The sequence below is a fragment of the Stenella coeruleoalba genome (genome assembly GCF_951394435.1).
Source record: "Stenella coeruleoalba genome assembly, chromosome: 1".
NCBI classification, from domain to species: Eukaryota; Metazoa; Chordata; class Mammalia; order Artiodactyla; family Delphinidae; genus Stenella; species Stenella coeruleoalba.
The window spans coordinates 16,922,852-16,949,396 of record NC_137169.1 but is presented as its reverse complement, the minus strand read 5'-3'; the positions used below and the strand labels follow the sequence as shown (position 1 = coordinate 16,949,396).

General features: G+C 58.2%; 1 protein-coding gene across 2 annotated transcripts; it reads left to right on the top strand.

Moving 5' to 3' along the window:
• WNT4 (Wnt family member 4) lies at positions 1-26,545 on the top strand. Of its 2 annotated transcripts, none has more exons than XM_079943192.1 (5): positions 1-99; positions 14,986-15,221; positions 24,142-24,273; positions 24,371-24,513; positions 25,229-26,545. In XM_079943192.1, the coding sequence occupies exons 1-5, from the start codon at positions 23-25 to the stop codon at positions 25,694-25,696; spliced, it is 1,056 nt and encodes a 351-aa protein (XP_079799318.1). In that variant the 5' UTR covers positions 1-22; the 3' UTR covers positions 25,697-26,545. The 2 variants fall into 2 exon arrangements, with proteins under 2 accessions (XP_079799318.1, XP_079799317.1); XM_079943191.1 differs by lacking the exon at positions 1-99 and adding an exon at positions 14,684-14,875.

Below are 26,545 nucleotides of genomic sequence, written 5' to 3'. Positions count from 1 at the left end.
GCCGGGCGCCCGCGGCGGCACCATGAGTCCCCGCTCGTGCCTGCGTTCGCTGCGCCTCCTGGTCTTCGCCGTCTTCTCGGCCGCCGCGAGCAACTGGCTGTAAGTCGGGCCGGGACCCGGCTGGGCCGGGCGGGGGCCGGGCGGGGCGGGGCGGCGCGGCGCAGGCCCCGGGGGCAGCGGTCGGTGCCAGGCAGCGCGGGGCAGCGGGCGCGGGGGCGCCCGGCAGGTGTCTCGGCCGCGGGACGCGAGGCTCGTTCGCCCTCTGCACTGCCGCCGACACCGCCCGGGCCTCCCTCCGGACACCCCTCTGCCCGCGTTCCAGCCCAGAGGCTGCAAGGGTGGCGGCGGCTTCCGCACCCCTAGGCGGCCTCGGGAGCCCGAGAGCGCAAGGGGTGCGAGAGCGAGACTGCGGCCGGCGTGGGGTGCCGGGCGCGGGGCGCAGACCGGGCTGGGCTGACAGGTCGCCGAGGAAGCCCATTACGGGGAAGAACCCTGGCTCCTAATAACAGGTTAATCCCCAGAAGTACAGGGGCTAGTTCCCCGCGCCGACCTGCCCCGCGCGGCGCTGCGGGCTGGGCTGGAGGCGTGCAGAGACCTGTTTCTGCTTGGGGGGCGGGAGCCGGGAGAGAAGGAGGGAAGGGACGGGACGCCCGGCATCCGAGAGACCGCAGCCGACGCTGGACGGCCTTGGTTCTCCCTGGGGCAGGAAGAAACTCCGTCCAGACCTTAAAGAGCACAGCAGCCCTCCACCTCCCTCAGTCTCACCTAAGGAGGGAGGGGTAGTGACCGCTGATGACCTGTCTGTTTCTCCTTGACTGGGCCTGGCTCAGGGGACTCCCTGGGAAGATTGGCTCGGGGGGTGGGGGTATTCTAAAGGATGAGCTTCCATGAGTGGGTGAACAGGGAAGCAGGAGGACCCTGGACCCCTTCTTCATCTCCCTCAGTGACCATTCCCCCAGTCCCAGGCTTAACCCTGGTCCCAATTCCTTCTGCCCAGAGCTCTGCCCCCATCGGCTGTGGGCAGCCAGTGGGGAGCCAAGCTCCAATATTGATCTGAAAAGCATGAGGTGGGAAGGGGGATCGCCAACAGTGTAGCTGGGGTTTCCATGGAGACAGCAGGAGAGGAAAAAAAATTCTCTCTGCATCAAGACCAAAGAACAAATATCTCCCATGAAATTGCCCCGAGTGTCCAATGGCTGTTGCTATGAGGTCATTGCAGCCTCCAGGGCCCCGCAGGCTGGAAGGAGTGTGTTCGTTGGGGTCAGAGCCACCCAGGGCTTGGGGGACGGAGGTGATGTGGAATTCTCCCAGCTGTTCTAAGAGCAAGAGTGAGCGACTCCAAGGCAGGCTGAAGTGGCTGCGGAGCTTTTGTTTTTCTTGGAGACTGAATTCGATTAACACTTCAGGGGCAGTGGCAAAGTGTACAGAAACCATGGCACCACCACCTCCCTCCCACTACCCCCAGTAGGCCATCCCCCTGAGAGGGGCCTGGGTCGCAGAGCCGAGGAGGGGAGCTGATTTGGACTTGGGGAAGTCTGGGGTCCCTGGAGTTGACTCTGGAAAGCATGGGTTCAGAGCCGGGGTCTCCAAAGGGAGCATGAGCGAGAACTGGGTGTGACCAGCCCAGGGCTGAAGGCTGCTCAAAGGCAGAGGAGGAAGCGGCAGTTCAAGGGTCTGACCCGGGCCGTCGGGAAAGAGCACGACATCCACAGTGCAAAGTCCTTCAAGAGCATCTAGCGTTTTGGCTCATTTTACAGATGAGGAAACTGAGGCCCCAGGAGGGGAAGCTACTTGCTCAAACTCAGAGCTGAGAACTGAACCCAGGTGCTCTGACTCCCAGCCAGTGACACACGCCCTTCCCTGAAGCCGTCCCAAGGTTGAGCCAGTGTGGCCCAGGTGGTGTCACCACCCACCCTCAGCCACATCCCAGCCTGAAATCCCAGCCAGGGAGGCAGCCCCAGCTTTGGGTCACACAAACCATGGGGAATTCCAGCAGCTCAGTTCTCGTGCTGCGCTGTGGGGGGGGGGGGGGTGAGGAGGGGCAGCCTTCTCGAGAGAAGAGAGGTTGGCAAACCTGTTCTCTGCAGCCGTGATGGTTCAGGTTGCCACGAAGCAGGTCTCCGGATGACCCAGCTCACTCCTGCTCCACCCTGGGCTTCGAGCCAAGGGTCTCTCTGCTCAGCCCAAGGCAGGAAGAACAAGGGGCTTCCCAGGACGCTGCCAAACCAGACAGGCTATGATGGAGAAGAGATCTCTGGGCACATTCCAAGACAGGGTCCATCCCCAGGCCAGGGACTGGTCCAGCTCTGGGGGAAATAGATGTCACAGCCTGGTCTCCAAGAGGAAGACAAGATAAAAGCAGATCACGAATGAACCATGAACCATGAACACGCTGTTGCTGTCAGAGGAAAGAGCTGAGTGTGAGCTGGAGCGGTCATGGAGGGGACTTGGCTTGGAGGTTGTAGAATCATGACAATAATGATTATAGCCGCTCCCCCTGTACTAGCTAAATCCTGACAACATCTGAATCCCATTTTACATATGAGAAAATTGGGGATCACAGAGGTAATTGCCCCAAGTCACCTAGCTAGTAAATGACAGAGGCATCTGACCCAAAAGCTACCTCTAGAAGGAAAAGCTTCTGGCGGGCAGATGTCCAGCCGGGCATGGTAGCTGGCACTGTGTCTTTTCAAGTGTGGGCCACGCTGGAGGTCTGGCCCCAAGAGGATGGCTGGCAGCGCTCTCAGAGGGGCAAGGCCTGGGTGTCCACTCCCCTTGCAGTACCTGCAGTCAGGCTTCCGTCCAGGGTCGGCTGGCTGGCCGGCTGCAAGAGCCAGTGCTATCTGTTGTCTCCGAAGGGCGGGTGGCCTGGAGGGGAGGCCAGGTGTCCCGCTGCGTGCAGCTGTTGGGCAGGATGGAGCTTGGAGATGGGAGGGCTGTGCAGCCTGAGGCCTGGGCAAGCCCAGAGAAGCTGGAAGCTGTTGATTAGACTTGCGTCTGGCACCAGGAGTGAGTTGACAGCTTGTAGCAGCTCCCACCGAGGGAGGGATGGAGGGATAAAAACAGTCCATCGGTGGAAGGCCCGGACTCTGCCCCAGGCCTGGGCTCATAAATGTCTCTGAATGTTCCCCCCGGCACTGGGGCTATGCTGGAAGTCGGGAGACCAGGGTTCCAGTCCCAGCTTGGTCCCCAGTGCTGGGCGGCCTTGGATGGGCCTCTTTTTCCCTCTGGGCCACAATCCTCAGCAGATTGTTCTGAACCCCAAATGGAAGTACTGGAAGAGTTAGAGAATAGATAAACTAAAGTTTCATCATTGTGGGTTTCCTGAAGAAAGGCAGTGATGCGCTATGCTGGGGCCCCAGCGGAGGCCCAGTAGGCGAGGGCAGGGGACCTGTGCTCCACTCAAAGGTAGTCCAGCAGAGTGGCTAGGACAGATGGTCTGCCACTGACAAGAGTAGTGACCTTGGACATGTTACTCAACCTCTCTGAGCCTCGGGTTCCTCATCTGTAAAACGGTACCCATGCTTGGGGTTGATGAGGCCAGAGAGAGCCCGTGCATGTGGCATGCTGAGAACAGTGCCAGGCACAGCGATAGAAACTGCAGCCATGGCTGCTGCAGGATGTGGAGGGCAGCTGTCACTGAACTGGGGGAGCTGTGCCCCTGGTTACAGAGACGATGGAGGGAACGGGCCTTCAGGCTGCTGCCCCCAAGCGCCATCTACCCAAAACTGTGTTGTCCAGACCCTGTGATCTTACACAGGTCACACAGGGAGGATCCTAGGCTGCTGTCTCCCCGCTCTTCAGCCAGGGCCCCTGCAAGAGCCTCACAGAGCCAGGGAGACCAGCCGGGCTCCCGGGCAAATCCTGCCAGCCAGAGGACTTGCTGCTGGGAGTGCCCTTCGGTGCCCCTGGGGGAGGCATCTCCCTGCGCACTGGCTCTGACTCCCCGCAGGTGTGCACCTCCGTCTCCGGGCCAAGCTCCCACGTGCCTGCTCACGCAGCAGAGGTGTGTAACTGCCCTGCCCGTGAGCAGAGTGAGGCCTGGCACTCTGGGTGCAACTTGCTGGACCAGGTGTGGGCAGAGCCAGCCAAGATGTGCAGTGCCAGCCCCACAGGTAAAGGTGTGGTCTGTCTCCCCCAAGAAGTGTCAGCCTAGTCTCCAGCTATAAAGGATCCCTCGCTCCCTTCTAAACAGCAAAACCCCACCCCCTTGGATCACCTCCCATGGCTCTGGGCATTGAGTCATAATCACTACACACGCACAGCTCTTTACAGTCTACACCAGGATTTCTCAAATCCACCATTGATATTGGGGCCTGTCCTGTGCACCGTAGGAAGTTTAGCAGCATCCCTGGCCTCTCTACCCGCTAGACACCAGTAGCACCCGCCCAACTAGGTGAGCACCAAACATGTCCCCAGACATTGCCAAATGTCCCCCGGCTGAGAATCGGTGGCCGACAAAGCATTTTCACAGCCATTTCCCTATAAGAACCACATAACCTCTCCCCCTCCCCCTTCAGAGGAGGGAGTCTGTATTGTCTTCAGCCCCACTTCAGAGGCCCAGAGGTGCAGTGACTTCCCCAAGGACACTCTGCACGTCAGAAGCAGGACTTGAACTTGCTCTCACATGTCCAGACCTCATGGTTTTTATCCCCTGCCTATAGAACTGTCTCATATTGTATATAACTATAGTCTAATAATGTGGCTCCTTCTACAAGGTTAGAAACCTCTGGAGGCCGAGGCTGTGGCATCAGCACTGCTCAGCAGCCTCAGTGCCTGGCATATGTCTGGCATGTAGTAGGGGCTCAGTCAACATTTGATAAACAAACAAAGGACAGGCCTGTTCGCTCCAGAGGGTTGTAAGTTGCTGTCACATCGTGCCCCACTTTCAAAGACCTCGAGTGGGAGGGAGGCTCTGCTCTACTGCCTTGAGCCTCAGGTGATGCTAAGATGTGCCAAAGTGGGTGTCAGGACGTGTGGCTGTCACCTGGCAGATGCGCTGTCCTGGCCCGCAGCTCCCGGCCAGGCCACCCGCTCAGAGCCAGGCTAAGCGCTCGCTCCCCTCACCCTCCTCCCAGGGCCCCGGGACCAGGCTCTGCCCGAGGGGTTTGCTCAGGCAGCAGTCACGACCCAGCTGTCTGCTATGGCTTGACTTTCTTCCCTCAACCCTGGATTAGCAATTGAGCAACTCAGCATCTGACAAGACAGTGCTCCCCAAACCTGTTGAAACTCGCCCAACTCGGGCCCTGTGGGTGCATTTGGAAAGCTGAGCAATTGTACCACGGCTCCTCCTCTTGTTCCTCCCTCTGGGAAGAAGGGCTTGGCCTGAGCCAACTGGGCACGGAGTTGGCCAGGGAGCTGCTGATGGGGGTGGGGGTTGCGTCACAGCTGCCCCCACCCCAGTCACCCCCCGCTCCAAACGAGCTTGCAAGAGCTGCTCAGCAAACTCAGCTGGGAGGCGAAGCTGCGACCCCATGGTTGCTGTCCAGATTTCTACAGGAGTTGCCAGGTTTTATCTCTGAGTCCTGAACTGTGTCTTCTGTGATTCGGCCAAACCCGAGAGAAGGCACGCTCCCTGCCGTGACCCCCCCCCCAGCTCCCCCTTCCCCGCTCCAAACCCCTCTCCACCTCCCCCATCTCCTGGCAAACTTGAAACCAAACTCTGTTTTAAAAGTTCCCTGGCCAAGTCAGAACCCCCGCAGCAGAGGGGACCTGGTCTGAGAAGAGAGGCTGGGCGGGGAGGGTGGAAAGAGGGAGGGATGTGTCCTGGGAGGGAAGGAACCCCCTGACAGCTCGCAGTTCACGGGGGAACTTTGGAGCGGCCCATTGGAAGCAGCATGAAATTGCTGATGAAACTAGAGGGGCCTCTTCCCTGCTGTGACCCTGGAGGGTGCTTTCAGACCCTGTTTCTCACTCTGTTCACACACAAGTCATATCATCGCAGGGTTGGGTCCCAGGAACTCTTTGCCAAGGACTGGAGGCAGCAGGGTATTCCTCTTGAGTCAGTGATGCCCAGCTGTCCTGACGCCCCAGGCATAGAGGGCGGAATCACAGCCATCAGAGTCAGAGGGGTTCTCAGAAGTGATCAGCTTAGCCCCCTCCCGGGACACAGAGCCTCCAAGCAGGACAGTGAGTGCCTGGTAAGCCCTATTCAGTCATGTCAAGCACTTACTTGTCCAGACCTACGCTCCGTCAGGCACTGTGCTAGGCACTTGGGGTCACAGAGCATATGAGTGGTAGAGCTGGAACTCTACCCCAGGTCTCCTGACTGTCTTCCCAGAACTTTCCCTGCAGCAGGTGAAAGCAGAGCTGCAGCCCATACACCTAGCCAGTCATCTCTGCTGGAGGTGATGAGCGACAAGGGAGGAACCAAGGTTTTCCCATCTGCCCTGTTGGGGTGGGCGTGCGGGCTCAGCCACAGGCTCTCCCAGGACTGGGCCGTTAGAAGGGGTGCACCAAGGCCAAGGAACTCGCTAGAAACCTGAAGCCACCAGAGCATGAGCCTCACTCCAGGAAGCCAGCGCCGGCCCTGGACAGCTCGCGCAGCTTCCCCATCCCTCCCTGGTCCTCAACCCCAGGGCTCCCTCAGCCGAGCTAGGGAGGACAGTTCAATGGTTCGATGTCTCCAAGGGCAGGAAAGGCACCCTGGGGACGAGGGTTGGATGGGTCTTTGCAAGGGAGAAGCTCTCTGCTGGTAAATTAGGGGGGCAAGGCAAGGTGAGGAAGTGCCTTACATTTGACACCCACTCACCCCACAAGCACACCTGCCCCAGAGAGAGAAGAAGAATTCTCACCTCTGGCACAGCTCTGGAACCATCCAAGTTCAGGTCTGAGTGGCTACTTCCTGGCCCTGAGTCAGCCACCAGCACCCCTGGGAACAAATACTGTGAGATGGGAAATGGGGGGGCTCCCAAATAAGAGGTGGGGGACAGGAAAGACATACAGGGAGCTGAAAATAATGGAAACTGGGATGTCAAGAGACGGAAAATACGGGTGCCGAGGCTTCTGCGGATGGGGAGTAAAGGGAGCTAGGGATCCCAGGAGACAGGTAGAGGGCGAATTAGCACCCTAAGGTACAGGAGTGGGGCCTGGGGCTCCAGAGGAGGCTGTCATTTCCCCCCAGCTGGGGAAATGCACTGGGGACAAAGAGAACGTGACCTGGGCATTGAGAACTCTAGAGTTATGCTACACCTGGGAAGAAGGTGGCGTGGACGCAGCACCCACCACCCCACCACCACTGGGAATGTCTCCAAGGCCAGCCCCTCCTCGCTGGCTGCCCCTCCAGGGGGTTCAGGCCAGTGACAGCAACTCCTTCCATGGCCTGAGTAGCTGCAGAGACCACCGGCCCAGATGCTGTCCAGGCAGCCACATAACCCCTGAGACATTGCCCTCCCCAGCACCCCTCACTCCTGAAAGCAGCCCTGAAAGATGCCTTCACCATAGTTCAGAAGAGACATGGGGCTCTAGAAAGACTCATCAATCAAAGAAGAAGACCACCTTCCTCAAATCATTGTCCACTGATGCCAAACTCTCATGCCCTCGATGCCCTGGGCCCTCTCTGGAGCCTGATCAGCCAGCCCAGGCTTAGGAGCCAGTATGACCTGTTTTCGAATCCTGACCACCACTGACACGGCCTTGAACACATGGCTCTCTGAACCTCAGTTTCCTCATCTGTAAAATGGAGGGGATGGGGCTTCCTTGGTGGCGCAGTCGTTAAGAATCCGCCTGCCAATGCAGGGGACGTGGGTTCGAGCCCTGGTCTGGGAAGATCCCACCTGCCGCGGAGCAACTAAGCCCGTGCGCCACAACTACTGAGCCTGCGCTCTAGAGCCCGTGAGCCACAACTACTGAAGCCCGCATGCCTGGAGCTTGTGCTCCACAACAAGAGAAGCCACCACAGTGAGAAGACCGCGTACCACAACCAAGAGTAGCCCCTGCTCACCGCAACTAGAGAAGGCCTGTGCGCAGCAACAAAGACCCAACACAGCCAAAAATAAATAAGTAAAATAAATAAATTTATTTTTTTTTAAATGGAGGGGATGATACCCACCTGGACAACCCTGCATGGATATATGGATATATATCCATATAAGGATATAGTAAAGGACGTGGCTGTTGTTTGAAGAGCACAAGTGACAAGGGACATGAGGTCCCTTTCTTCTAGTCATCTAGTCCCATGAACGGTTTCCAAGTCCCCTGGGCACACCTGAGCTAGTCCTAGATCCCCACTGTCCCTGCCCTCCTCACCCCAGTGTCCCCAGCTCCTAATCTCCTAACAGGACCATCCCCCCCCCATCCCATCCCTCATACTCCCAGTCCTTGGAGGATCCATCTGATGGGCCAGAATCGCTGGAAACACGTTCTCTAACTCTGCATACTCTGTCCGGAGACTATCAAGAATCTACAGTTGGGGGGGACTTCCCTGGTTGTCCAGTGGTTAAGAGTCCTCACTCCCACTGCAGGGGGCACGGGTTTGATCCCTGGTCAGGGAACTAGGATCCCGAATGCTGCGTGGCCAAAAAAAAAAAAAGAAAATCGACAGTTGGGATCGAGGCTGAAGTGATCCACTGTGCCCCATGGGCGTGTGCCCTGCCCTCTGGAGTGCTCAGCTGAAAAACAGGCTGGGAACCCAGGTGGAAGAGAGCTGATGGAACCAAGCCAAAGAAGACAAATAATTAGAACTGTCTGGGGTCCAGAAGAGGGTTCAGCTCAATGGACTATGACGAGGCTTTGAGAGGGCAGTGATGATGATGATGATGACAGTGATGATAAACATCTTAATGATGATTATGTAATACTGTTGCCAACAGGGGAAGAGTGCCTACTATGTGACTATTTAATTCACTTAAGCCTCCTGAGATCAGAACTATTCTTCTCCCCATTCTAGAGGTGAAGACACTGAGGCTCAAAGATGTTCCCTCTCTTGCCTCAGTAACACAGAGATGGGACGCTGACCCAGACTGTCCATCTCTCCTGCACAGTGCACCACGCTGCCTGCCACGCGAAGGGATAAGAGTCTCCGGGACCGGGACACTGTAGGGAAGAGGACAGCAGGAGACTAAGACCACGGGTACAGAAACCCTCAAAGGTCTGAGGACAACTGTAGGTGTGGAAGGCTCCTAGGGAACGAGGCGCTCCCCACCTGCCAGGAGCACAGTCCCGGATGGGTCTGGGTCCCTCTCGCCCTCACCCGGCCACGCCTCCCCAGGCCACGCCTCCCCAGGCCGCTCTCGCCTCATCAGGGGCTCATTTCCTTCCGGCTCCTCCTCCTGCCGCTTGGCCTCCTTCCCCCCTGGTGTCGCCGGCAGGCACGACCGCTCCTGAGGAGGCTCTAAATGTGGCCCGGCCGGGTGGGGAAGCCAGAGGGAGGGGGTAGAGAGGCCTGGACTGGCGTCCCAGCCCCCACCTGGAGACCATGGGGCCAGGACCCACGACGCTGATCTGCTTGGCCTCCCAAACGCTCCAGCTATTTCCCGTCCCCTGTCCTCTTGACGCGCAGAGCGGGAGCTGGGCAGGAGTCGCGAAGAGGTGCGGATTTTCCTCTAGGAATTTGTATATTTTTTTAAAAAAGCAAGCAAACCTGGAAAAGCTTGGGACAAGCCCAGCTAATTTTAGTTTCTAATGAAAACAGCAGGTGGCCGAGAGGATCTGATCTCCCTGGCAGGGCCAGGGCCCTCCAGCCTCGCAGGCTGCAGGCACGGGCCAGGCGTGGGGAGGGCCTCCTGGGAGGAGCCTGAAGGACCGGAGCCCCCGCTGGAGAAGACGGGGCACGAGCTGCCTGGCAGCGAGGCGGCCCGGGGTTGGGGGCGGGGGGGTAACCTGATCGATGGCACGGCTGTGGCTGGAGTCCTGCGTGGCCGGGGCAGCGGGTAGCAAATGGCTAAGCCTGTGCTCAGCAGTGGCAAGAAGAAGCCTACATTGGGGTGATGCAACCAGAATGAGAGAAGAAGCAGGGATGGCCGAGGACCTCCACAGGCCGACCCAGCCCAACGCAGTCAGCGCCCCCACCCCCACCCCCGCACACTCCCAGGCTCTTGGTCTCCTCCAGGAATGGCTTGTGCAGTTGACATTTGAGCCGGCCCAGCTCCAGGTCAGTAAGTAGCACGCGTGTCTCTGGAGGAAAGGTTGAGCCACCTGAGGGTGCAGAGAGGGGATTCCTGAGGCCCCTGGAACCAGCTGGGCCTTGCCCCTAAGGGTCTCCAAGTCCTCAGCAGAGCAAAAAGCCACAGAGCCTCCACTTTCTCCCCTCACCGCCCCGCCCCCAACCCTGAGCACTCTGCCAGGAGGGGAGCAGAGGGGACCTAGTCAGGACAGAGTCATCCATTTATGCTGCAAGCATGTATTGAGCACCTTCTAGGTGCCACACCCTGTGCTAGGCATCGAGGAGGCCACAGACTGGACGTGACACCGAGGGTGGTGTTAGCCCCCTGCAGCTGTCAAACAAGGCAGATCCACAACCAGGGTACAGGGGAAAGAGAGGTCCCAGTGTGAGCTGGGTTTGCATTCCAGCTTTGCCACTCACTAGCAGTGTGACTTTGGGGAGTCACTCCACCTCTCTGGGCCTCAGTTTGCTCATCTGTAAAATGAGGCCAGGCACCCTAACCAGATACCAGAACGAGCAAGCAGTGTGGGCAAGGGTGTGTGATGCCTGGGGTCCTAACTCTCCCCACTCCATTCCTAGTTCCATTTCCAGTTCTGATACCCAGCCCTTCCCAGGCAAGACCCTGGGATCTGAGAGAACCAGGGTGCGTTGGGGCCATGCCTCCTGTGGCATGGAAGGGGACAGCTGTGGAGCCAGATGAAGGCAGGGGCTGGGGGTGGTGGGCATTGGTGCCAACCTTGGGGGCAGGGACACTCCTCAGCGGAAGAGGGTTCTCAGCCTCTTCCTGGAAGCTGTCCCAGTGACTCACACCCATGGAGGCCAGCAGCTCACCCCTAAATCCCTATTACTGTTATTTCAGCCCATGTCCCTCGTTGAGTCCTGAGCTTACGGGAGGCGGGGGTGGGTGGCCCCTCAGGTCCATCTCACGCCTCTTCAATGGCAGGGGCTCCGTCTGTCTGCCTGGCATGGGGCCAGGGGGACTTTGAGGCTTGAACCCATCCCCCGTCCCAGCGGACTCTGACACAGACCCATTCATTTATGGTGCCGTGAGGAGACAGGCTCCCAGTGGGGCGGGGACTTGCCCAAGGTCCCACAGTGGGTTGGTGGCTCAGCCAGGCCTCCCCAGCTTGTTCCTCCTGCCCAGAGAACCCCTGCCTTGAACACAGAAGCCAGGGCCCCAGCACAGCCCCACCTGGCCCCTTGGCAGGACACAGAGGGAGCAGAGGCTGAGATGGGGACAGGCCAGCTCTGTGCCCCCATGTCACAGAGGGAATAGGGGGCCCCACCTTCTCCTAGAGCTCAACCCTGGCATCTGAGCAGGAAAGGCTCCAGCTTTAGGCCCAGTTGCTAGTCCCCTCACCCGTGGCTTCCCAAACGTGTACCTGGCCCACGGCCAGTAGCCGGGCTCTTGGTGCCCCCTGCAGGCCAAGAGCGCCAGGTGGGACTAGCTCCGTAGCTGGTAGAGGCAGGGGATGCACCTAGGTAGGGCAGAGGAGCTGTCAGCCCCCTCCCCTTGCAGATGCACCCTCCCCGGACCCCCAGCCACCTTCCCACCCTTGTCTCCCTTCTGAGAAGCTCAGGCTTCTGCCCAGGCCTCTTCGGGACACTACCAGCCTCTGTGCATCCTCTGGGCAGGACCTGGTAGAGGAGGCTGTGAGGCTCCCGGGAGGCAAGGAATTCAGGAAAAGTGAGGGGAGGTGGGACTGCCTCAGCCCAAGACCACCCACCTCCCACCAGCCCGAGCTGCCAGGGAAGGGCGAGATCCTCACAGCTACGGTGCACCCAAGATGCGCCAGCCGAGAGCCAGATGCACCAGCCACGTCAAATCACGTTAATTTCTCACAGCAGCCTGTGGGATTGCCAGAGCAAGAAAGCCAGACGCAGAGAGGCCCTGCAGCTTTGAGGAGGAGAGAGGGTCCCAGAATCAGATTCCTTGGGACTTAGAAAGAAACATCCCCAGTGGTTACTCAGACTTCCCCTAAAGTGCCCTCCAGGCCACTGCCAGCCTGGCTTCACAGCTGCTGCTGGGAACGTGTGAAAAGCCCAGATGCCCACCAAGCCCTGCCTGGAGCGGGGCCCAGATACCTGCACTTTTCGGGAAACCCCACAGATGTTTCGATGCGCAGCCAGATATGAGAACCATCGCTCTGGTCCAGCCCACGTGCCTGACAAACAGAATCCAGCTGCTGACTGTACACCCCCGGGGGTGGAGAGCTCAGCAACCCGCAGGCGGCCCACCAACTGCACCTTGGCCCGCATGCTTAGGTCAGACGAACCCAGCTCTCAGCAGCCTCTGCCCACGGGTGACATTCAAGTCCTTGAGCCACATAAAAGAATACTGTCTCTACCAAAGGTTTTGAAGTCGGGCAAAACCAGGTTCAAGTCCTGGCTCTGCCTTTACTAGCTGTCTGACCTTGCACACAAAGCAAAGTACTTAACTTGTCTGTGCCTCTGTTTCCTCCTCTATAATTGGGGGTTCATTGGCTTGCTGGGAGGATTAAATGCAATCACGTAAGTAAAGTCTTAGGCTTTACTGATTAAGGGCCATACAAGTTAGCTATTCTTATTGTCATTGTCTTTAAAATCTCCCATATCTTACTAGGCTTTCTGCGTGCTTTTCTATCTGGGTACCATGCATTTATTCATTCCTTCACTAAGTAAACAGATGTCCAGCGATTTCCTACCCCATTGCCTGAGGCCCCACGTAAGACCATCTTTCACATACAGGATCCCTTTAGCGCCTGACAACAGTTCCCTGACTTGGCCACAATCGGTGGTCTCCCCCTCATTACAGGTGGAAAAACTGAGTCCCAGAGAGCAGTGGCCTTTGTCCTTCTTCGGACAAGAAATCGGTACAGCTTCCCTGGTAAAGATGCACTGGCATCTTCACCTCTACCACCCAGAGAGCCATTGCCCGCCCCCCCCCCCCCCCCCCCAGCAAGCAGACCTGGGCTGCTGGGCTGGTTCACTGTGGTCCCTGGGGCAGTGGGACACTTGCTCTGCTTTTGTTCAGAGCCCCTGATCTGTGGGGCTGAGGCTGAGGGTAGAGCCAGGGTCTGAGTCTCCTGCTGGTAGGTGGTGGGAAGGCCCCTTTCCTCCTCTGAGCTTACCTGTAAAGTAAGGAGTCTGGACCAGACCACCTGTCAGGGAACATGCCTTAAGGCTGTGATTCCATGCACCCTGCTGCTCCTCCCAGGATCTGGAAGGCAGCTCCAGGCAGCCCTGCCTGCCCTGGGAGGTGGCAGGTGCGTCTCCCACTGAAGAGCAGGGAAAGGGAGGCAGGGGAGGGAGAGGAGGCCTTCCAGAGTCACCACTCAGCTCTCCTTCCACCATTAGGCTGCTACTTGTGTGCCTACTATGTGCACTGGGCCCTGGCCAGGGATGCTGGGATGGGGTGAGGGGACAGGTTGAGGGGCAGTGGTTGGAGCACAAGCCTCAGGGTCATCCAGACCCGGGCTCCAATCCAGGTCTGCCCCTACAAGCTGGGTGACCTTGATGGTCATCTCACTGCTCTGAAACATGCCTGGCACTTAGTAGGTGTTCTGTTAATGCACACCCTTCCCTCGAGAGAAAAACCAGTTTCTTCCTCACAGGGTCTTTCCCTAGCTCTGCTCCCACCCCGGTGAGTATTTTTGTGTCTTACTCCTGGCCCCCTTGCCTCCTGGCCCAGATTGCGAAGTGGCCGTCACTAGGGACTTCCCTGGTGGCCTAGTGGTTAAGACGCCATGCTTCCAATGCAGGGGGCGCGGGTTCGAACCCTGATCGGGGAACTAAGATCCCACATGCCACGCAGCACGGCCAAAAACAAAAAAACAAAGTGGCCGTCATTAGACAGGGCAGAGCCTTCCAGGGCCCTCATGGAGGGGGTCGGCAGGGGAAAGGCCCATGGGGTTTGGAGGGGTTTGAAGCTTGGCTCTGACACTTGCTACCTGGGTCACCTTGGGCATGGTAACCTCTTAGCCTTTATTTTGGAATCCATAAGATGGTCCTAATAATTGTCACCTCATAGATTTGGGGTGAGCTGGCAACAGGAAGAAGGGCCTGCCGCCAAGCACAGCACATGGTAGGTGTCCAACCAACAGTAGTGCTGTCTGTACTCTGCTGAAAGGGATGCAGTAAAGCCCCTTCCCACGTATGCCTGGCCCCAGAGTGCCTCGACACAAGCTATCTCATCTGGATTGTATATCCTCACTATAACCCTGTGAGGTGGGGCAAGCATCGGTGCCCCGTTCTCTGGCTATAAGGACTCCAGGGGCGGAGGGGAGAGCATGGCACACTTTGTTTTCAAAGCCCCCTCCCCCAGCACTATCCCCAGCCCCCCAGCCCTCACTGCCCTTATTGTCCTAAGTGCTACAGTAGTGACGCTGGTCTCTGCCTGGTGGCCCTGGGATATGGCTGGCAGTGAGGATCATGACCTTGTAGCCAAAGGTGGGCTTAGGTCACTGGGGTCTCTGCCTTGGGAGGGAAAGAGACACACCAGGGCAGACAGTGGCTCCAGCCTCCCATCTAGAGGGCATTTCGACACGAAGGGCTTAGAGCCCGTGGGCGAGGTCTAGGGTAACATCGGGGTACAGATGCCAGTGCAGGGGCCACCCAGGCAGGGAGGGATCCCAGGGGGGTCTGTCAGCCGCCCTCCCAGTGCTCTCCCTGCTTTGGCTAACTTGAGATGGAGGCCTTGTGCAAGACAGCACTTCCCCCCTTCTGGCCCTGGGAACCAGGCAGGATGGCTGTCACTGGATCCAGAGAGAAGCCAACCTCCAGGACCCATCCCTGGTACGAACTGGCTCCTAGAGACTTGGGCAGGGCGTGGCCTCAGCCGGGGCGTGGAAGGAGGAGGGAAGGGGCTCAGCCTCACGTCCCATCCCCAACCCCCCTCTCCCCAGGTACCTGGCCAAGCTGTCATCAGTTGGGAGCATCTCAGAGGAGGAGACGTGCGAGAAGCTCAAGGGCCTGATCCAGAGGCAGGTGCAGATGTGCAAGCGGAACCTGGAGGTGATGGACTCGGTGCGCCGCGGCGCCCAGCTCGCCATTGAGGAGTGCCAGTACCAGTTCCGGAACCGGCGCTGGAACTGCTCCACGCTCGACTCGCTGCCTGTTTTCGGCAAGGTGGTGACGCAAGGTGAGGGAGGGGCTCGCGGGGGTGCTGGGGACCCCGGAAGGGACCACTGTTTCCTGGGGTGGGGAATCATGTGCTCACGAGTGGCCTGACGGGTCCATCACTCATCACAGGATGCAGATGGAGGCATGGGAGCGGGCGGGACCCAGCGGGCGGCAGTCCCCTGTGGGAGGGCCGACGGAGGAGGATGCCGTTCTCTGGCTGTGCAGCACAATACGGTGTGCTGTGTTTTCAGTCCTGGAGCCACCATTCCTGTTTTAGAGTCGGAAACTGAGGCTCAGGCAGGGGAAAAGACGGAGTTGCCCGGGGCTCCTCAGAGGGTGAACAGCAGAAAAGCGTTCAGACCTGGGCTTCCAGCCCCCCAGCCCTGTGCTATTTTTCCCTTAGCACTGGTCTCACCTATGCAAGCACATCTCGTTCGTCCGTACCTTTGACGAACCCTGTTGAGCCTCACTTGCCCAGCCCTGAGACCCCGGGAAGAGCAGCACCCAGATCCTGTCCTCCTGGGCTCACAGTTGAGGCAACAATGACACTTCAGTAGGGGCAGTGGCTCTCACACCTGTAGCACCAGCTAGGGACCAGACACTGGTTAAGTGCTTTAAGTGATATTAACTCATCTGGCCCTTGGAGATGGGCTTCCGTATTGCAAATGACGAAACTGAGGCACACAGAGGTTAGGTAACTCGCCCAAGGTCACAGAACCAAAAGGTGGCCAAGCCAGGACTTGAGCCCGTGCAGTCCAGCTCCAGGGTCTTGCTCTTGCCCAGGATGAGAGGGGACACAGGAGCCTCGGGAGCACAAGGGTGGACCTCTGCCCCAGCCAGGGCGGGTGCTCAGGGAAAGCTTTCCCGAGGAGTGGGTCCTCGGCTGACACCAGAAACATGAGAAGGCATCAAGCCAGAGGAAGATGGGCCAGGGCCTAGAGAACGTTCCATGCAACTGAAGTCTCCTCAAGAGGTCACCGGGTCAAGCCGCTGCCCTCGAGGGAGCGCTCTAAACCAGCTGCCTCTTTTACTACTTCCTGAGTGTGAAACTGACACTAGTCCACAGACCCCTTGACTTGCTCAGGCAGCAGAAAAGCGTTCCTGGGCCAACCTTTGTCTTGGCACCTGTGGCCCTGGACAGCGAGGGCTGCTGGGCTTGTGGCAAAACCATTTGGATGTTGTTGGAAACCAACTGGGATAGAAATTTGGAAGCCATTCTCCTGGGAGTTGGCAGGGGCCAAAAAGGCACGATTATGCTTGGCATGACTGAACATTGCTGCTTCGGAGAAGCAGCAAAGGCCCAGTGAGTGGCCTGGGAGCAGAGGCCCTCCCGGGACCACGGTGCCCCTGCCGAGGACCCAGGGCTGTCTGTCTGATGAGGCCCAGACACTAGGCTCAAACAGCAGACCCTGGGCACAGGAAGCCCCTGGCACACAGTAGGTGTTCCGTGTTTTAGGTGGACTGATGAATAGACTGGCAGGGTTACGTGTGCCCGGCCCTGCATACCCCCGTGCCTTTGCACATGCCATTTCCTCCACCCCCAAACACCCAACCCTCTTTCTCCACCAGCTCAGCAGCTCCCTCCTCCAGTCTGCCCAGCTCCTGCAAGCAGGTGGTTGCTTTTTCCACTGGGCTCCAAAGCTCTTTGTTCATGCTGGGGTTTTTCCCCCTTTTTTTGGTAATTGTTTTGATATAGTTTCAAACTTACAGAAAAGTTGCAAAACTAGTACAAGGAATTCCCATATACTCTTTTTTAAAAAATCTCTATGTGATGGGTTTATTCAGTCAGCTACTTTCATTTTCTTCTTTTTAAAATGAGGTATAATTGACATATTGTATTAGTTTCAGGTGTACAATTTAACGATTCAGTAAGTCTAGTTAACATCCATCACCACACAGTTGCAAACATTTTTTTTCTTGTGGTGAGAACGTTCAAGATCTACTTTCTTAGCAACTTTCAAATATGCAATACAGTATTATTAACTGTGGTCACTACGCTGTACATCACCTCCTCATGACGTATTTATTTTATCACTGGAAGTTGGTACTTGGTGACCCCTTCACGCATTTTGCCCAGCCCCCATCCCTGCTTCTGCCTCTGGCACCACCAGTTTGTTCTCTGAATATATGAGTTCAGTTTTTCCTGTGAAGAATTGCCATATACTCTTTACCTAGATTCACCAGCTGTTTACATTTTAACCCATTTGACTTATCAATTTCTCTCTCTCCTTTCTCTCTCACTCTCTCTCTCCCTTAATACACACACATGTACACACAGACACACTTCTAAACCATTTGTGTCCACGTGGCTTTCATTACACCTTTCACACTGAACTGTGATGCCTGTCTCCCCCACCCCACTCCCCCATCCCTAAACCTTGAACTCTTCCAAGGCAAGGGTAATGTCTCATTTACCAGTTTCCCAGTGCGTGGCAGAGCCTGGCATGGAGGAGACAGTCAAGGGGTGTCATCCAGTGGCAGAGAGCAAGTCGGGGCAAGGACTCAAGGGGCAGAAGAGGGGAGGCATGGGTCAGTGTGGCCTGATGCAGGTGAGGGACCCCGTCAAGAAGTGCTTTCCTCACCTGTGTTTGCACCAGGAACCAGAGAGGGGGCCCAGCCCCGGCTCATCAAGTTCAGGGAGATGCTGAGAATCCTACCAGGCTTGGCTAGAACCTGCTGTGGACTAAAGTCCAAGTGACTTGGTCAAGCATCCAGTCTCCTCGGGGCTGAGTCAGGGCATGCACTCGCCAAGCCAGCCACATGCGAGGCAAGGGCAGTCGTGTCTGGAGGAGTCTGAACTCTTCCCATTCGTCCATCCCCTCGCTTTTGCATTTTTTGTTTTCTTCCCTAGTAAAATTCCTCCTGGAAAAGTCTCAATTTATCTCCACTGAACAAGAGACGGGACTTGTCCCTCCCGAGGCCACAGTACCGCTCTTGGGGGGTCCAGGGTTGATGAGGCCATGCAGGGAGAGCACGGGCAGCATGACCTTGGGGGAGGGACCTCACTCCTCCGAGCCTCGGTCTCCTCACCTGTCAGGAGGACCTGCACGTGTGCTTACCTCATAGGGGCATCACCATTTAGGGTGGACCTTGACCCCAGAAAAGCCATCCGTGCTCACCAGCTGCTGTGATTTGGGGCAGCAGCCGGCTGGCAGGCCTTTCTCACAGCCCCCAGGTTTAGGGGTTGCGGGGCTAGGCCAGTGCCCGCATTCATGGGCTGCCTGGCTGGGGTCCTGACCTCAGACCTGGAAAGGTAATAGCTCACAGATCCCTCCAGGAGCCAGGCCATACTTGGAGGAGCAAAGGAGCCCCATTTGCTGAGGGCCTCCTTGGTGCCGCCTTGCATCCGACCGCCCTCACGACAAGTCCGAGTGTGTAGTATTGTCCCCACGTTACAGCTGAGATAGGAGGCCCAGCAGAGAGTGTGATGCACCTAGATCCGGGGCCTGACGGCTCTTGGCATGAGTTCCCGGGCAAGGTCCATCCCCTGTCCTAGCCTCAGCGTCCTCCTCCCTGGATGGGGGGTGGTGGGGCCACCCCAGGCCCCAGCTCCTGGACTTCCCATCAGGGTTCAAAGATGATGTCTCCAAAGACCTGCCTGGCTCCCAGGGCACCTGGGGGTGGGAGCAGCCCTCTTACGGCCAGCACTGCCCGAGGCCGTACAGCTCCAACCCGCACCCCCTCCCCTCCCAGGCAGTGGAGACCCCCTGCTCCTGGCCTACAGAGGCAAGACTGACGGTGACATAATGGTGACTGGTGAGGACATGTGTAAGTCAGGGCCAAACTGTGCTCTAGGCTGAGAATCTGCCAGAAATTTGGTGAAGGTGGCATCGGGGGCAGCCAGGAATGGGGCAGCCGGTGGTTCTTGGCCGAGCAGGCGTGCAGGGCCAGACGTGGGATGATGGCCTCTGTGCGGTTCGGTCACTGCTTAATCCCTGTGCCTGGGGCAGCACCTGCACGAGGTAGGTGACTGATAAGTATTCGTGGAATGAACGACGAGGGTTTGAGGGTGGGAGGGAGAGGCCAGGGAGTCTGGCGGAAGTTCGGTGTGGCCGTGAGCAGGATGTGCTGGGGTCTCGGGGCGGGCAGGCCCGAGCAGCACGGGGAGAGGCGTGGAAGGCAGTGCAGATGCCTCTGCGCCTGCTTCCCTCCATCTGTAGACAACGCCGAGCCTTCCCCTGCCTTCTCACACCTTGCTCTGCGAGCTTGATGGTGTCCCTGTCCCGAGAGGGGACCCCACGAGCCCTGCGGCCCCTCTGGGCTCTGACTGCCATGTCGGGAGGCGATGTGGTGCACTGGTCGTAGCCGAGTGAGGATTCAGCCCAGGCTGTGTTTGCAGTCCCCGCGTGTCTAACCTCAGGGCACCTGACTGACGGGAACTTCAGGCTGGATCTAAGAAGTAGATGCTTTTCAGTCCTGGGCTGTGACTCCCTAACACCCGTGCTCTCACCTTTGTCTTCGATGTTGGCATCACTTTGGACCCAATGAGGGTGACAACATGCCTTTCTTCTGGGGACCTCTCGGGCCAGCTTCTGGTGCCATCCGATACATCACAGGAGGTCTGGGGAGGGGTTACCCCAGAGACACTTTGCACTGGGGGTTCCTTGAGGACAAACTCACCTCCATCTCCCTCATGCTGGCATAGGGCCTGGCTCACAGCAGGTGGCTAATAAACGTCTGGTGAGGGAGGAGGTGTCTCTGCGCTAAGGAAGCTTTTAGCCCAATGGCAAATATGTGGACACGTGGCCCTCAGGGGGTAAGTGCCCTACCGGTATTTGTTAGCGAATGAATAAAATGGCATTAATCACCCAACAATAACATTCACAGTAGCTACTATGTCTCAAGCTCCTACTCCAGGCCAGGGGCTAAGCACTTCCCATGTTTTACATCATTAGATTTCCATACCCACCTGAAGAGGTCAGAACTATTGTCAGCCCCATTCTATGGACATAACAACTGAAATCACACGTTTAGGAAGTGGCAGAACCAGGACTAGATCTCAGGCCCGCCAGGCTGAGCATCCACGCTCCTCCCAATACCCACCTCTGTCTCCAGGGAGCTGGGAAAGGCCTGTTCTTGCCAGCTCTGTACTGGGCTCGAGGGGGGCAGAGGAGGTGGTGAGGGACAGCGTGGCCCCTGGAGCTTCCAGTCTGGCTGCAGACAAGCACACAAGACACTTAGAAGATGAAACAGTCTGAGTCCAACTCTGACTGCGCGGGGAGGGCAAGCCAGGCCAGCCAGAGCACCTGGGCTCCCAGGAATCCATGATGGTAGGAGGGATGCGCAGAAGTACCAGGGCCTGGCCTGCTGGGCCAGTGTTACTTTCCCCCTGTTAAAACCGGGAAAGGTCACTACACTAGTAAGAGTCTTAACACGGCTTTGTCCAGCTCCAAAGCCTTTACTCTTTCCCCTGCCCTATATTGTCTCTTAAATCCAAAGAGGCTTCCTGGAGGTGGTTTCAAGAAAAGGTGAGCCTTTGCAGACAAGAGAGCAAAGGAAATTGGAAAGGCAGGCTGTGGGGGCAGGGATGGGGAGATGACAAGGGCGGTGCCTTTCTCAGAGGGCCGTGCCTCTCCTGCCCCACCTCCGGAGGACTCCCGCTGGGTCTGCTTTGGAAACATGTAAGTTATGCTCGGAATGACACTGCCATCAGGACACCTGCCTGATGCCCCGGGGATCCCCACGCCCGTGGCTTCCTTTCTAGCCCAACTCAGCCTCATCTGTTTCTCCTCCAAACACTCCTTCCTGCTCAAATGTCCTTCCATCCAGCATCTGGGGAGACAGCGCATGTGATGTGCTCAGAAGAGCACTGGCCTCGAGTCAGGCAGGCCGCGGTTCCAATTCCCTCTTGGCCACCGACTGGCTGAGGGACCCCAGACAAGCCCCCGAGCCTCACTTTTTCCTCCACAGAGCAGAGCTGGAGAGAGCTGGTTGCTCAGGTCGCCATGAGCTCATGGAAAGGCCCTGGCACATCGCAGGCCCTCAGAAAGGGTAGTTATCACTGGATCCCCAGGACAACTCTGAATTCCCGGCCCCAGGCAGCCTTAGCACCTTGGAAAAGATGGCAGTGACGTGGGACCTAGAGGACGCTCAGGATTTAGACCAATGGAGCCAGGGAAGAAGAGAGAGCAGGAAGAAAGGAGTTGGGTGTGGAATGGGGCAAATGGCATTATGGAAAAGGCAGAAGGCTGTAGGGCAGCTGCTAGCACCTTCGAGAGCTCTGCCTTTCCCTTGGCCGGCTCTGCTGTCCCAGGAGGACAAAGTCCTCCCCCTGCAGCTGGAACAGGCAAACCCCCAGACCAGGGAGCAGTTATCGACCAGGTCGCTGGGGAACTCCCCTCTGCCACCCTCACAGCCACACCACAATCCTTTTTCTGTGTCTCAGCGGTCTCTGCCAGGCGCCCCACTGTTGAGCAAGGCTCCAGCCGGGCAGAGGGGATGAGCCAGGAGGGGCCACAGCCCTGGAGTCAAGGCATCGGGACCCAGGGCCAGTCATAAAAGGCTGGAGGAAATGCTGCCATCGGCTCTCGGGACACAGTGGCTCAGCCACATTCTTCAGGCCTTCTGGGGCCTCCTGTGCTGAGCACAGGCCCACTGCTCACCATCCCCCAGTGAAGAACCCACAAAAGGAACTGGACATGTCCCACAGCTCGTGGCTTCACACATGGAGGTGGCAAGAGATGGGCTGTATATTGCTGGGGGCTCCAGGCTCTGGGCTCCAGGCGGCAGGATCATGTCAAGGTTGAAACTCTGGAGCTAGGCTGCCTGAGTCCGAATTCTGGCTCTACCACTTCCCGGCTGGGTGTCCTTGGACAGGTGCTTCACGGCTCAGTGCCTCAGTTTCCTTATCTGTAAAATGGGGAGTAAAAGTGTCTACTTCGCAGGGGTGTTGTGAAGAGTATATAAATTATGTCAAGTGCTCAGACAGTGCCCAGCACGGAGTGAGCTCTCTCTAAGCTTTAGCTCGTCTTATTATCTTCCTTCCAGAACCTCTTCCTTCAAGCCCAAGTGGAGAGAACTATAGCGCCCTTGTTCCCGAGGCCAGGAGAAGGGGGCCTGTAGTCCTGGCAGATGGGTGTTGGTTGGGGATGAGGCAGGGGTCTCCCTGAGCCACCTCACAGGGAGCCCTGCACCCAAGGCTGCTAGCGCTCAGGGGAGGAGGTGGGCCGAGAGCTTGGGGCAGGCCAGGGGCTGCCTGAGGGCCCAGAGAGGCAGAGGAGAAAGGAACATGCCAGGCCAGGAGCTGGGGCCACCCTGCCAGTCCCATCCACCCTACTATCTCCTGCTTTCCCTTCCCCCTTGGTCTTTGGGGCAAAGATTTGTGCTGGTTCAGGCCTGGAAATACCAGAAATACCAGAAACTAAAGTCGTCTCTCTTTGGGCGGCCACAGCGCAAAACCAACCAACATGATCCTGCTATTAACCTCGATTAACTTGGAGAGGATTCCATCTCAGGCTGTCGAGGCCCCCGTGGCTCCAGCCAGGCCCCCTCATGCCGGCCCAGAGCGTCCAGGCCAGGGCAGAGGGTGGGCCGTAGAAAGTGGGTGGCGAGCAGTATCCCCAGCTCAAGGGCCGAACCGAGAACAGGGCGTCCTGGGCCATGGGGGCCTGAGCTGCCCCCAACCCCAGCGCTCGGCCTCCACTGCCTGTCCACAGACACGGGCACAGAGGAGGTGATTGTTTCTGTCTGACCACGGCGACTGCTCCCCAGGGCAGCCGAGAGCACCGGCCTGGGTGTCACAGAGGTAATTGCCAACCACGAGGCCAAAGCCTCCCCCCTTTGCTCCTGTGGACACAGACACTCCAGCAAGAGACAGAAGGACAGTCACGGGCACACAGAGGCCCTCACAGGGCCCAGAGAGGAGCAGGGCCCGTCTGGTCACACACCCAGCCAGCCGTGTGCACACGCACCACACACACACACACACGCAACACACACAAAGACACTCCCTCCCACCACCCACACCCCCAGAAAGGGTCTACATAGCAGCTACACCCCCTGAGGCACAGTTCCTAGGAGGATAAAAACACCCATTCAGGCAAGAGACAGGGCAGCCACCAACACAGAACCACCAAGAAGTCATGGGGCGGAAGGGAAAGACAGGCAGCAGAGGCGGGCAGACCAGAGTTTGAGTCCTGGTTCTATCACTTGCTGACTGGACGACTGCGACCCACTTCCCCTCCCCAAACCCGCACTGTGCCATCTGTGAACTGGGCACAGATAAAGCTTCCGATGGTAGAGGGCATCCCCTCTTCAGCAGTGATCCTGGTAAGCGGTGGGGCCATTGTCATTACGGTTTACTCTTAGAGGTATAAGGAAGCAAGGTGGTCTCAGAAATAGGCCCAGCCTCAGCAGGAAGGGCTGGGGCAGGTTCCTCGGGCGGGGGACCCCATCAGAGCCTAGAGGGGCCAGCTGGGGAATAGGCACAAAAAGAGCTGGGTTGACAGGCCAGCCTGCTACTTCTGTAGCCTTGGTAAGTTAATTCACCTCTCCCATGCCTGTCTTGTCTCTCATAAAATGACGTTAACATCACTAACCTCCCGGAGAGGTTGTGAGAACAGTAACTGACAGTGCTCAGAGCACTGAAGCTGGACCATCTGGCTGCTCAACCACATGCTGTGTGGCCTGGGACAAGTTGGCTAATCCCTCTGAAAGCGGGGATAATAATTATACTCACCTGACGGGTGCGGGGAGGATAAATGACCAGCACACGTGAAGGCCGCAGGGCAGTGTCCGGCGTGTGTAAGTATGTTGGCCATTGGTGGGTAAGAATAAGCAGCAGCTCGGCGTGACTCCTGCCCCACGGGAGTCAGCCTGCCTTGCTCTCTCCCTGGGCCTCCGTCGTTCAGGAGTCCCATCTACGCCTCTCCTCTAAAAAGGAGGGTGCGGGGAGGAGCACTGGGACCCAGCCCTGCCCTCCCTCTGCCTCCCTCCCACAGGGACTCGGGAGGCGGCCTTCGTGTACGCCATCTCTTCGGCAGGTGTGGCCTTTGCGGTGACGCGGGCGTGCAGCAGTGGGGAGCTGGAAAAGTGCGGCTGTGACCGGACGGTACACGGGGTCAGCCCACAGGGTAAGTGCGGGCGGTGGGGAGGGCATGCGTGGCAGGGGCAGGGGCCGGGGCCCAGGCCCTCACTCACCCGCGGACCCCGCATGCCCACCCCACCCAGGCTTCCAGTGGTCGGGATGCTCGGACAACATCGCCTACGGCGTGGCCTTCTCACAGTCATTTGTGGACGTGCGGGAGAGGAGCAAGGGGGCCTCGTCCAGCCGGGCCCTCATGAACCTCCACAACAACGAGGCCGGCAGGAAGGTAGTGCGCACGGCCCCAGCACCCTCACGGCCGGCCGGGAAAGGGCGGGCTCGGCAACGTCCCCAGACGCTCTCCCCCGCCCACCTGCCCCTCAGAAAACACTTGTTGGGCTCTGGCCGGTACCAGGCACCTCCTATGGGGCGGGGGGCACGGGGAGGGAGCGGACAGGTAAGCGGGCGTCACAGAACAGTGTGAGCGGCCCCCAGTGTAGCACACACGTCCCCCAACACGCCCCCGCCCACACATATATGTGCACACAGGTGTGTCTCCATCCCTTTGTCACGCACACACCCCCCAATAAGTAGCAGGGTTAGGATTTCTCCGTGTCACTGCGAAGACGGTGTGCTTAACTACAATACCATCTGCTATCTCAGTACCTACTCTTCAAGGTTCCTGTGCAGGTTCAATGCAGCCATCTTCTTCCCCAACACGTCACTTTTCACTGTTTCGTATGACACTGCCCTTTAACATGTCTCTCCTCCATCAGCTCCGAGTGCCCCAAGGGCAAGTCAGTATCTTTGTTCCCAACACAGCTTACCAGGCCACCGTGGCATACAGCAGGAGCTTAATACAGAGGAAGCATGACCGTACATCTTTCTCCGATTCTGCGCCATGCCCCCGTCCCTGCCCCCGCTCATCCGCCCCCCCCAGCCGCCCCTCCCCGGCCTCCCCTGACATCTCCTGATGGCCCCTCTCCCCTCCCCGCCCCCCGCAGGCTATCCTGACTCACATGCGGGTGGAATGCAAGTGCCACGGGGTGTCAGGCTCCTGCGAGGTAAAGACGTGCTGGCGAGCCGTGCCGCCCTTCCGCCAGGTGGGCCACGCGCTGAAGGAGAAGTTTGACGGCGCCACGGAGGTGGAGCCACGCCGTGTGGGCTCCTCCAGGGCGCTGGTGCCGCGCAATGCGCAGTTCAAGCCGCACACAGATGAGGACCTGGTGTACTTGGAGCCCAGCCCGGACTTCTGCGAGCAGGACATGCGCAGCGGTGTGCTGGGCACGAGGGGCCGCACGTGCAACAAGACGTCCAAGGCCATCGACGGCTGCGAGCTGCTGTGCTGCGGCCGCGGCTTCCACACAGCACAGGTAGAGCTGGCCGAGCGCTGCAGCTGCAAATTCCACTGGTGCTGCTTCGTCAAGTGCCGGCAGTGCCAGCGGCTCGTGGAGCTGCACACGTGCCGGTGACCGCCGCCCAGCCCTGTGCCCAGCAACCACCTAGTGGCCCAGGGAAGGCCGATAATTTAAACAGTCCCGCACCACCCACCCCAAAAGATACTGGTTGTATTTTTTGTTTTGGTTTGGTTTTTGGGTCCTCATGTTATTTATTGCTGGAACCAGGCAGGCGACCCCAAGGGCACCAACTGGGGCCTCCCTGAAGCCTGGGCCTTTGTGGCTGCCACTGACCAAAGGGACTTTGCTCATGCCTCTGGCTGCCCACATGTGGCCACTGCTGACCACTCACTTGTTATCTGTACGTTTTTCCACTTGCAGACTTAAGGTGGGTAACGAAGTGTCGCAGCCACATGCCTACTGACCCTGCCGTCTAGGGAAAGGGGCAGCCCTATGGCAGGGGATGGTGCCAGCCCGATGGCAGTTGCACCCCACACTTACACACGGACCCCGGGCAGCTTCAGCCTGGTAGCTTTGTCTCTCAAGCCCCGTGGAAAAGGAATGGGCAGACACCAGGTCCAGGGCAGAAGGTTAATTTCAGGCCTCCATGAGCAGCCGGAGGTTCAGTCTCTGTGGAACCCTCCAGGCAAGAACAGCAGATGAGGTGAGAGCCAGTGAAGGCTGCAGTGCCCCCACCCCTAGCCCAGCCGCCAGGCCTCCCCTCAGAGAGGGGGACCCTCACTCCCTGGTCCCTCCCAGGCAGGAATACGGCTGCGTCCTGGATCAGAGACCCCAGCTGGGCCTTCACAGTGACGCCATGAGCGTCGCTCCACGGTGCTGCTCCTCTGTGAAACCAAGAATGGAAACGCCACACGCACACAGGAGAGGGCCACGTGAAAAAGCCATCTCCCAACTTTTACTTCA